Here is a 12269-nt window from a genome sequence, read left to right as displayed (position 1 = left end):
CTTTTTAAGAGATTAAACAGATTTTGGGAATTGGCATTACTTCAGATTCACTACTCTATACATTAGGTATACATCCGGATGATATAATATATGGGAAACTGATATGTCTGCTAAGAATTCTGCTCCTAATTGCACAAAAACAAACAAAGAAAAAGCTTCTTGGTTGAATCCTCCTGGTATAATAGCACGGGGGAATCAGCTAAAAGCCGTCTTTATTATGGAAAAAAAAATTACTGTGAGATTAGAGTTGAAAACAGATTCATCAAGATGCAAGCAATACCAGAGCTCAGGCTATCTCCTGTACTTCTTTTCTCTTTTTCTCATTGCTGTAATTTTTTTTTATGTGTATTAATGATGCAGTGGGTTTTCATTTTATAAATGCAGACTAAACTGGTTGACTGATGAAATGTATTTCTTAAACAGAGGTTTAATTAAGCCAGAAATAAAGAATGATATATGAATATAGTTCTGTAAAGATAAATGCGCATCATCAAATGTACTTTTTGTTGTATTACATGAATTAATAAAAATAAGTTTAAAAAAAGAGAAAAAAGACAGCAGAGAAAAATCCAGCCTATTTATATAACTTTATATTATTTACAGTGCTTAACAAATGCTTTAGACCACCACCCGGTGGAAGGTTTATGGCACAGTTGCCCTAAATTAACAGTATTGGTAATTATCAAAATCATTTTTATGTTTCTGTAATAGTCAATACCTCACTATAGACAAGCTCTTCAATCAAAATCCTAATTAATGTGAAAATATAATTATTATTATCCATGAATTTTCAAATTTACAAATTTTTCAATTTACAAAAAAGTAGAAAAAAGAAAGTATATTTTTGATTAAGGTGCCCAATTACTCATTTACTTGCATTCCTGTAACAGAAAAATGAATTTTAAGTGGTTGAATTTTATGCTTGAATATTTCTGGCTTCATTAGGAAAGTCCAGCTCAAAATTGGGTATAAAAACATGATTTCAGTTTTTGTTTGTTTTACACAAATTTTTAGACAGATTTCTAAAATATTTTTCTCATTTTTATCACAGGCGATCTAATAAATCTGTTAAGCACCATAGCTGTCAGGTCTGCAGTGTCACTGTTTAAAGTTCATTGCTTTAAGAGCGTTATTTTAGCAGGAAAAGTGCTAGAAACCCAATTCATGCCAAATGCCTTGCCCCAAATAAGAACACAGTGTGGATTAACCACTTTTAAACTCATGTCAGCTTAGAACATAAGACATCAAAGAGCTCTCTTTGACAGCATTATTTATTAGCCAGTACAGATAATTAACTGTGATGTCAGGACAGTTTTTTTTTTATTTACCAAGACCAAAAGATGGCAGCAGCTAACAACACACACTGACAGGGAGGTCAGTGAGCTCTACGAACCAAAAGCAAGTTTTCAAATCAGACAAAAAAATAGTGTTTCAATACACAGAAATGATGGGCACTTTGTACTTCATGTCATTTATACAGCTTGTCATAAATCCTCCTCAGAGTGCCATTAACAGTTACTGTGCAACTTCAGACAATATTAAAACTATCTTGATTTATCCAAAGAAGATCTTTTTGATAAGAAAACTACAGAATCCGTAACTGTGAAGACACCGTCTAGCCTGTGCAGTTTTTACTATATGTGAAGCATGCACGTAATTATCCTACTATTGTCTAAAGAATGACGAGGATTCACAAGCTGAAAGCGCAGAGGTGTGTGCGTGTTTCACGGCTGGGATTCGTTCAGATTGTTCTTCGTTCTGATTTCTGATTCTGCTCGTCGACGTCACGCATTTTAAGTTTCTATAATCTCATTTCCTCAGCTTTGAATTTAAACTTCTATTGTCTACAAACAGTAGAGACAAATATACAAAATAACCACAGCACAGCACAGCTGAGACAAAAAGTGCATCAAGGGTGGAGAGAAAGAAAGTTATACATTTAATCAACTAAGTAACTAATATGCATATATACGGATCTGTTCAACGTATCCACATACTAAACTGCTTCTTACTGATAAACTCGATAGTGTTTAGGATGAGAAAAGGGAGGTTTTTGGTACATCAGGCAACAATAAACTGAACCAAGAATCCACAGTTATCAGTTAGTGTGCAGCCAGTCATGGCTTCATACTGTTTTATAAACCAGGCAGCACAGGGAGCTGCACTCACTGTATTTTTAACAAGCTGCTGATGTGACTTAAGCCAAAGCATAGCAACAGCATTTGAAAGCCTCAAAAATATCAAATAATTCTTAGACATCAACGAGCTGAATCAGAAATCAGTTTTCAATTAAATGAATCCCAGTTTGAAGAAACTAGTTCGAAGAGCCTAACACTGGTAAACGCAGTATTCGTGTTCAGGGAGCGAGCGGTCCCAGCCTCAGCTCTACGTGGTGAGTGAGCCAGATGGCTTCGGCGGCAGTGTCGGCTCCCTCCTCGCTTGGCCTGACGGGAGCTGCGAGGTTGCGGAAGTCGTGTCGCATCTTAAAAGAAACGGCGACATCCGTGTCCTCTTCCTTCTGAGGGATCACTTTGATAAAGAAACCAATCTTGTTGGATTTCCTGAAGGCAACGACACTGTGGAGAGGACACATATCAGGTTGAGAGTTCTCTCGCGCCATTACTTTTAAGAGCGAGCGCCTGTTTGTGTAATAACTTACTCTGGGTCATCCTGGAAGTCCTGAGGTTCAGCTAGTTCATCATACTCAGCAGCAGCATCCTTTCCTGCCAACAGCAGTTCCTTACTGGGTACTATAACCTGCAAAAAATAACAATGACTGACTTCTGTGGGAAGATGATTTTAAATGTGGCTCTTCCATTTTAAAACATCTTAGAGTCTCATGAAGATGAATTATTACACGTCTATTTAAGTTCATTGAGCCTTAAAATTAATAAAGACGGCTATTAAATAAAAAGATGTATTTTACTGAATTCTACGCCTCACATAAAAAGCAGTCCTCAGCTGACCGTTTATATCTGTGTTGTGGGTTTTTTTTTTTTTTTTGGGGGGGGGGGGGGGGGGTCTGAATCCCACTTGTTGCTAAAATTGATGCAACTTTTCAGCTGTTACATATATACGGACTTACAGAAAGCACAGATGTGATACATAAAAAAAATATATATGCAGGAGGTGGGTGAACCCAGCCATGAGAAGTGGCGATAAAACTCAACCGAGCATAGCTTGATATGGTTCACAATGCCCTCCAGGTGTTTGGACATCAGATCGAGCAGAAAGACAGGACTGCACTCTCCATTTGGCCAGAACGTCAATGGAAATGGGTCATCGGGATGCTCTTATTTGGCCAGGAGCTCTTCCTTACCCAGGATGACCCATGACTTCATCACTAAAGAGGCCGATAACTTAAAAAAAAAGCCTGTAGTCAGAGAGCCTGAGAGCAGCTGCTGGCAGCAGGCAGCACTGTTAGCTGTGACAAACAGTATGGAGAGATGATGTGAAGGCTACCGACAACTCAGTTTCCAAAACAGCTGAGACGCTGTGCAAAATGTAAATAAATACAGAATGAAATGATTTTTTAAAGAACATATGCTCATTTTATATCTGATGCCAGCACATTAAAAAAAGCTAAAAGCTGGGGGAGAGGCATGTTTACCACTGTGTTGCATCACCTCTTTTTCTAACACTTCTAAGTGTTTGGGAGCTGAGACGACCGACTGCTGCACTTGTTAAAGCACTTTTGCTGCTTGTGGCCTCCTTTGTCATATTTTTGTGTCATAATGCACCATAAGTTTTCTATCAGGGGCCAGTCTGGACTGCAGGCAGCCCACTTCAGCACCTGGGCTCGTTTACCACAAAGCTACTGTAATATGTGCACAATGTATTTCAGCTGTCATATAATGCTCTAATACATATTTATACTGCTGAGCATTGATGGTGCCTTCACAGACGTTAAAAGTTACCCGTATGCACTAATGCACCCCCGCACGAACACATGCTAACTAACAACTAGCCAGATGGCTCTTCCTCATAGCCCGGAGTACACGGCATCTATGATTTTCTAAAATCTATTATATGTGGTCCATTTTCCATTAAAAATGAATGAAAGGGCTGGGTTTCTGAATGTTGTTTATATTTGGTTTTCCCTGTTAGATAGTTTTAGCATTTCTAGATGCAGATTTCTTAAAGGAAATCCCTGTCATTGATTTCCCTTCTGAAATTTCTCTGGATTCTCTGAACTCGTTAATAATATTACAAAAGTCAGATGATAAAACCCTCCCCAACTTTACCTCTGAAAGACTCAGCCTCTCTGATATGCTCTTATTGTGTCAATTACCTGCTGCCAATGAACCTAATTGGCTGCCGCAAGCAAATTTATTTATTCTCTTGGTATTTTAAAACTTTTCCTGTCTTTGTTGCCCCTGTTACAACATGCCAGTTGCAACAAAAGCTTACAAATTTCAAAATATTAAAAAAAACAAAAAAGGCAACAACCCTGCAGTAACTTTTGTAGGACCCACAGTTTGCCATGTGCCATCTGGAGCTTATGAAAAAGCAGATGGAGAACAACTGTGAGCAGCTTTTTTGGTTATGTGCTTAAGACTGATTTTAGGTTACAGATGGGCAAAAAAAGCCCTGAGTGCTGAGGACTGATTTTACGTCCCATTAAAGAAATTACAAATGGGATCTTTTGTCCTGTATTAACAAACTATTAAAAAAAAATACCTTTGCAGTGCTATTAATGTCATCAGGATCATTTTCCTCACAAGCAGCCAGTGTGACATGGGTGATGTTCTCCACTGGGTTGGTCAGAGTCAGCAGCACCTGGCTCTCCTAAATACACAGAATGAGGGGAAAAGACAAATGTTTTACCTCAAGTATTGTCTAGATGCCTTTTTTTTCTAAACACAGTGATTTTTCATTTTAACAGTCTATTAGAAACTTAAAACATTAAGGTTACGTTTATTTACATAAAGAATTTAAAAAAAAATATTAAAAGGCAAAGCTACTCTGCCAAAGTCAGCGTGTGCACGGACCTTCCCGTTCCGGAGATTTGGAATGGACATGATTCTCACTTCTGGGATATAACTCCTGTGGAAGGAAGGAGGCCAGTCAACACATCAACACACCACCACAATGACAGCATTTCACAAACAATTCAGTTAATGTCTAAACTCCTGAAAACAAAATCAATTAAAAAAAGCACACAATGACAATAATTTCCCCTGTGGGATCAACAAAGCATCTATCTATGATAATCATCTCCACCTAATATGATATAAGCAAACTTTTTTGTAGATTTAAGCTGTTTTTGCATGAAAAGGTTCCTGACCTCTGGGTACAGTCATCTAACTAAACTACATTTAAACTTCTCACGATAAACGGATCGGCTTCACCAAGAAAAACAGAAACTGAAGAGCGGCACTCACACAGCCACCAGCTGAATTTTAAACTTGATTGAAGTAGGATTAAACTCTGGCTTGCTCAAGTTGTGCTCGCATTTCTGGAGAAGGGAATGAAGAAGGAAAAAAAAATAAACACTGTCATGTAAATACACTCTGTTAAAAGAGAGGCTTTGATAAATATGGAACACTAAAAGCCTGAAGTGGTTCTGACCCTGCAGCGCAGCGAGCGCTTCATCAGGAGGTGTTTGTGTCTTGGGTGGAGCTGAGACGCCCCCGCGGGTTGGAAGTCTGGCTGCAGAAGCCGTTGGCGCAGTGTGGTCACTGGGACAACAAAAGAAAACACAGATTCAACTCAACCTCACTCAGAGAAGTTCTCAGTACTCTTTAGTGTGCTCCAGACAAGATCTCACCTTCAGGTAAATTGATGGGTCTGGTATAACAATCCTCAGGCAGGGGCTCCACCTCATCAAGGGCCTGGGCTGGTTCGATGCTGATCTCCTTCTGGTCCTCACCCTCTTTAAGGCTAATTAGGTTTACATAAATACTGCTTAATGATCTGTTGTTTCTCTTTAATGATTGTCTTTAAAGCAACTGGAAGTTAATTAAGTACACTGCAATGCAAACAGTGCAGTTATTTTTGGAGGCTTTGGAGCTTTATGAATAACTTAAATAAAAGTTGTGTGGTTACAGTTAGAACAAAGACTCTGGAAAACTTAAGGTCAATGCCTTCAAGGGCATCCAAGTTTTCATACTTGGCTACTGCACAGGAGTCCTTTGTAACAAGAGACACCGAAATACACATCACTCTTTTCGTTGAGTCCTCGCCGGCTTTACATTTGTCCCCTCGGTCTGACAGCATACTTTATCAATACACTGCCTTTTGTCAGCTAATCATTAATTTAAAATGTTAGGCAGGGTCCTTGAAAGAATTCTGGTGAACAATTTCTGTTAACAATTCTGTTAACAGTGCAAGGTGATGATGCAACTTGAGAGGGGGAAATAAAGGTGACAAACTGTTCATTGTGATGGATTAACTGCAATAAGTATTCTAAGCCAAGTTTCAAGGCTCTGCAAATTCATTTTTATGGCACCCTGAAATTAATCAAACTAATGGTTTGTGGACAGCAGAAAATTTATCTGAGTCACTGATAATATGCATATTAAAAATGTGTAATTACAGGGATGAAACATGCAAACCCAGTGCTGACCTTTAAAGTCAAAAAAAGTTCAAAAGGGCAAAACTGGTTCATGGGATGTGTTAAAAGCTGCAATAATTCCCAATAGATGACAAAAAAAAAACTCACGAAAGGCCAGCCAGGCTTGATAGGGGAGCTCCGGGCCTCTGCCTCTGCAGTCTGGTCCCAAGGCCATATTTTTCCTGAGTGGAATTGGAGGACAAAACACAATGAGGGAGCTAGCCTGGTGAAAATGAATGAAATCTCAAGATGATTTATAAAAATGGATCTACGGCTATTTTTCTACATGACAAATTGAACACCCTGACCCAAAACGGGAATTTATGATAACTTGTGAAAAACAACAACAACAAAAAAAGTAACAAAATGGCATTTCACATTTGGAAAAACAATACATAAAGAACAAACTGTTTAAATTAGCTTGTGGTAAGAAACTAAAGAAGAGCCTTTCTACTCAGAGTAGATGGAGAGAATCAACTAATATTAGTATGAATAAATGTTTTCAAAGAGAAAGCTCTTCTATTGCTTCCCTCCCTCTAATCAACATCAAGGCTCCCTTTGTGTGGATCGAGACATTCATGTGATCTGTGAGGTCAGTAACAGAGTAGACAGGAACTGAGAGAAATAGAAGACGGTGCTACTGTAAAGATGAGAATACCCAAATTGTGAAAAATACAACTCACCACCACATGAATAGTGTGTTGCTGGGGGGTAAAAACCAAAATGTCAGAGTGCATAAGCAAAGAAAAAAAAAAAAAAAAGAGAGAGAACAAAGAACAAGGTGAAACCAAAGCGATTAAGCAAAACATTAGTGGCATTTGGTGACATGCAACAGCAACAGAAATACATCAGTGATGGAAAACAACTGCAGGACATCGCAGCTTAAGTGGATGTTAAGTATTGCTTAAGAAGAAAGTGGCAGGTGTGAACAATGTGCCAAGCTAAGGAAGCGTGAAGACTACATCCACGGCAGGGGGACTAAAACTGAATATGCACATTTTTTACTGTGTTTTGGCCTTTTAGGGAAACTGAAATTGTTGCTGTTGTGAAATTTATTTTTGAAAGCAGGGTAAGAGAATGGATATGGTGTCAATCTTTAAATAAGACAGCAAATTTATTCCCTCCTGCTTTGGCTGAAGTTATGCAAATCAAATAATATGCTTACTGGCACACAAAAATATTCCAATATCTATTATTTAGATCAAAGTCAAAGTAAATTAATCTGTTATTTGCAAATTACTACTGTTATTTGTAATGACAACACATCAAACTGAGGCGATGGCTAACATTCTGAGTACCGAGAACGCCAGGGGCATGCACTGTCGTCTCCTGGCCATCTTCTTCCTGTCTCTCTCCTGCTTCTCTCGGTGGGCCAGCTGCTGGTAATACTCAATCAGCTTGTTGATCTGTAGCAAACAAACAAAAGAAAAATTATGAAAGCAGGTTTTGTCTTTTGTAATTTAAATGAGAACTGCACACTTGGGTTCATATCAATATCTATACTACCACACTATTTAGCAGGCACAAAAAAGATTTACGATGTCCTTGTACATAGTATGTCGAACAAAATACAGTATATTAAAAAAATTAAGAGCTTGACCGATATCATTGTCTGATGCTGGCCTATCATGATAATGATATCAGTTTATATGTTGTCTCATATGTGTGTTGTGTAACTTTTGTTTCAACAGAAAATAATGTTAAAATAAGTTGTTGGGATCATTTAGAGTTAACTTCATTAATTTGCTGAGGGGCTCCAACTCCAAGATTACACGTGAGCAGATTTTCAGATGCTTAGTCAACTGGTGTGTGTGTGTGTGTGTGTGTGTGTGTGTGTGTGTGTGTGTGTGTGTGTGTGTGTGTGTGTGTGTGTGTGTGTGTGTGTGTGTATGTATACATATATTCTTCCAGAAGCACATTTGTGAGGCCAGAGACTGATGTTGGACAAGAAGGCCTGGCTCGCAGTCTCCGCTCTAATTCACCTCAGAGGTGTTCTATCGGTTGAGGTCAGGACTCTGTGCAGACCAGTCAAGTTCTTCCATACCGAACTCTCTCATCCATGTCTTTATGGTCCTTGCTTTGTGCAGTGGTGTGCTGTCATGTTGAAACAGGAAGGGGCCATCCCCAAACTGTTCCCACAATGTTGGGAGCATGAAATCATCCAAAATGTCTTGGCATGCTGAAGCATTAAAAGTTCCTTTCACTGGAACGAAGGAGCCGAGCCCAACTGCTGAATAACAATCCCCCTCCATAATCCCCCCTCCACCAAACTTTACACTTGGCACCATGCAGTCAGACAAGTACTGTTCTCCTGGAAACCACCAAACCCAGACTCTTCCATCGGACTGCCAGACAAAGAAGCGTGATTTATCACTCCAGAGACGACGTCTCCATTGCTCTAGAGTCCAGTGTTGGTATGCTTTACATCACTGCATCCGACATTTTGCATTGTGCCCGGTGATGTAAGGCTTAGATGCAGCTGCTCAGCCATAGAAACCCATTCCATGAAGCTCTCTACACACTGTTCTTGAGCTAATGTGAAGGCCACGTCAAGTTTGGATGTCTGTAGTGATTGACTCTGCAGAAAGTTGATGACCTCTGTGCACTATGCGCCTCAGCATCCGCTGACCCCACTCTGTGATTTTCTGTGGCCTTCCACATCGTGGCTGAGTTGCTGTCACTCCCAATCATGTCCACTTTTTTTAGAATACCACTAACAGTTGACTATGGAATAATTGATAGCGATGAAATTTCAAGACTGGACTTATTGCGTTGGTAGCATCCTATCACAGTGCCACACTGGAATTCACTGAGCTCCTGAAAGTGACCCATTCTTTCACAAATGCTTGTAGAAGCAGTCTGCATGCCTAGGTGCTTGTTTTATATACCTGTGTAACACATACTTTTGGCAATAGAGTGTACATTATATCCACCGATTTATCAGAATAAGTTTTTTTTCCCAGAGAACCAGTATAAGCATTAGCCCAAAAAATCCATAGCAGTTTGGGCTATGACACAGCTCAAACTGCATTATGTCCTACTGCAGTTGGTCGCATTTTGGAGAATGCACAATGTTATAATAAAGTAGCATGTGACAATCGTATGCAAACTAAGAGCAAGTCAGGTACTTGGAGCTGCATTAAGTACTGAATGTAGGCAATTTTTTACAGGTTAATTTGATTGACTTACAATGTTATGCTATTAAATTAACTTGTAGCTGTAACTGTGGAATAATAAGTGAAAAGTCAAAAACAAAATTGATTTTATACAATAACTACGCATGTACAAATCTGTTCATTTCAAGAAGAAAAATGAACTAAATGGGAGCATGTGCCAAATTTGCAGCCTAAAGCAAAGCAAATGTTCAGCTATTTAGTTTGACTTTGCCTGGGTTGCACGATGTCACTTACTCAGGGACGCATCTATTTAAAAGTAAGCAATGTGTGATCGAGAAACATGTGAGCAACTTGAGATAATTTAAATGGCCACAGGGGAAAAACCTACCCGCTGGGTGTGAGGGTTCTCCGGCTCCTGCCATCCGCCGCTGGCTGCAGTAAACAAAATGCACCAACATCAGATTTAAGACGGCCACAGTGAACAAATACTGCCTTAGAAAAAGGCACTGACTAGGACTCGTGAACTAATTATGACCCATTATTAAAAATGCATCATCACCCACCAACTGATTTGTCAGCCATCCCCACATCTCTTGAGGTCCAGCGACAGAAGCCACAGGCCAAATAGTAGGCTTTCTTCATGGCTGTCTTGGTAGGATCATCAGGCAGAGGAGCTGGGATGTTAGTGGCCCGAGTAGACAGTGTGTGCATGCAACATGGGCAGTCAAAACAGTTTGCACACCTACAACAGGGCACACATATAATTAGGAATGAAAGGAAGGCTATTAATGGCATGACGGCATAAGGGGTGCAATATAAACTTGCAGCCTTTACTATGAATCTGCATACTCACCTGTTCTTTTTAAGCTTTGCCTCTGCAGAAGGCATGTTTTCCAGACAGCTGGGACAATAGTGGGAGTCCACCTGAACAACAGAGACAGAGGGGCAGCAGAGCAGGCAATCAGGATTAAAATGCATCTCATACAAACTTCCCAGCTTCCCAACTATTGGATCACCAATAGTGTTTGGAGGAATAACAATTAAGATTATTATTGTATATGGTTATCATTTCTATTGGACAGTATGGCACAATGAAAAAGAGGGGCAGCCATTTTTGTAGGAAGTGAAAAATATGTTTTCAATCAAATATCAACAGCTTTGCAAATGAAGTCAGGTTATCCGATGATGATGATGCCACTGATGGGAAAATCTAGCTAAATCGCTCTGGGCGTGGTGTCCTAAGCTTACAAGCGTTTAACACTGACGGCGTTAGCAGAGGTAGAGAGACGTCCAAATATTTTGTTTGTTTATTTGTTTTAATAACAGAGCATGACACTCATATCTTAATATAAGCTAGCTAGCCCGTTTATCGCTAAAGTCTATTGATAGCAACAGCCTGTTAGCTTGCTCTCTCGGTTCTTTCACTCAGCGGAAGCGAAACTGTGCAGCCAATGAGATGAAGGGGACCCTTTGATTGAGAAGCGGCCTAGCCAGAGAGCGCACCGTGTGACTGAACTAGACCCTCCTACCTGTCAAAGCTAACATCAGGTAACAAAGTAGCTAGAAAAGGCTAACTGTTAGCTTGCCGTTACCGGAGGATGACAAGGAGAAACACTAACGTACCTCATGAGACACGCATTCCAGAGACCGTAGCTCACTGCAATAGCGACAGAAATAAAGCTGAGATAGGGGAGCTCTAATCTTTTTTTCCCCACGAACCAGATAGACAACTCTATCTGGCTGCAGAAGAGACGCCATCTCTGCTCAGCGTAGCCGAGTCCAACGACTCACTGCACCGTCTGCTAATGTTGATGTCACCGCTGGCCGCCCGGCCCGTGGGCAGCACAGTGCGCTCATCGTCGCCCTCATGTGGTGAACATGGGAAACACCAGGATAACCAAAAAGAGGAGTACCAGAAACAATTTTCTGCTGTTAATGTTTGTGTTTGGACCAAATTTGTGTGTGTGTGTGTGTGTGTGTGTGTGTGTGTGTGTGTGTGTGTGTGTGTGTGTGTGTGTGTGTGTGTGTGTGTGTGTGTGTGTGTGTGTGTGTGTGTGTGTGTTTTTTTAATTGGGCTACTGAAATTGATGCCTTTTACATTTATGAAACAACTTAGCAAAGTGACAATTTTAAATTGTATCTTTAAACACTTTGTTACTAGCAGCCTGTTGGAAAAACACGGCATTTGTTATCATTTCTTTACTTGAATCTATGAAAAATGTCAAAGATAACACAATTGAACAGGCATAAAATATTATTTTTGCACCAACAAGGTGGCTTGTGTTGTGTGGAGTTTAGATAAAGCTGTAATTTATTGTTATATATACTGTATTAGTCATAAGCATTTGTATTTACATTTATATTTGTCCTTGTAGCACCTTGCAACTTATCATAATCAGTTAAATTTCAGTATTTTTCCTTCTGTTGCCTTTTGCATCCTCGCTGCGTAACAACTGCTTCTGGCTGCGTGGCACGCTGCAGATCTGAGTCAAACACTGTGTAAAATACAGCGAGCTAACAGGCTTGCAAAGACTCCTGTCAGCCACCCACAGGGCATATGGCCAAGTACCAGCTCACCATGGCAACAGCTGATCCCA

The 12269-nt window shown here is 39.9% G+C and overlaps 1 protein-coding gene across 3 annotated transcripts; it reads right to left on the bottom strand.

Annotated features, from left to right (window-relative positions):
• Nucleotides 1–1253: 1253 nt before the first annotated feature.
• Nucleotides 1254–11508, bottom strand: dctn4 (dynactin 4). Of its 3 annotated transcripts, XM_030739490.1 has the most exons (15): nt 11296–11508; nt 10526–10596; nt 10236–10414; nt 10061–10104; nt 7855–7962; nt 7240–7260; nt 6665–6738; nt 5771–5883; nt 5572–5681; nt 5385–5458; nt 4992–5046; nt 4681–4788; nt 2660–2757; nt 2338–2576; nt 1254–1761 (listed from the first exon to the last, which is right to left on the bottom strand). In XM_030739490.1, exons 1-14 carry the CDS (start codon nt 11428–11430, stop codon nt 2357–2359), a joined length of 1410 nt encoding a protein of 469 aa, XP_030595350.1. In that variant the 5' UTR covers nt 11431–11508; the 3' UTR covers nt 1254–1761; nt 2338–2356. The 3 variants fall into 3 exon arrangements, with proteins under 3 accessions (XP_030595350.1, XP_030595348.1, XP_030595351.1); XM_030739488.1 differs by having other exon boundaries at nt 1254–2576; XM_030739491.1 differs by lacking the exon at nt 7240–7260 and having other exon boundaries at nt 1254–2576.
• Between the last annotated feature and the right edge of the window lie 761 nt (nt 11509–12269).

Source organism: Archocentrus centrarchus, chromosome 10, assembly GCF_007364275.1.
Source record: "Archocentrus centrarchus isolate MPI-CPG fArcCen1 chromosome 10, fArcCen1, whole genome shotgun sequence".
Classification (NCBI taxonomy): Eukaryota; Metazoa; Chordata; class Actinopteri; order Cichliformes; family Cichlidae; genus Archocentrus; species Archocentrus centrarchus.
Note: the sequence above shows the minus strand (reverse complement) of the source record. Positions and strands in the feature narration are given on the sequence as shown.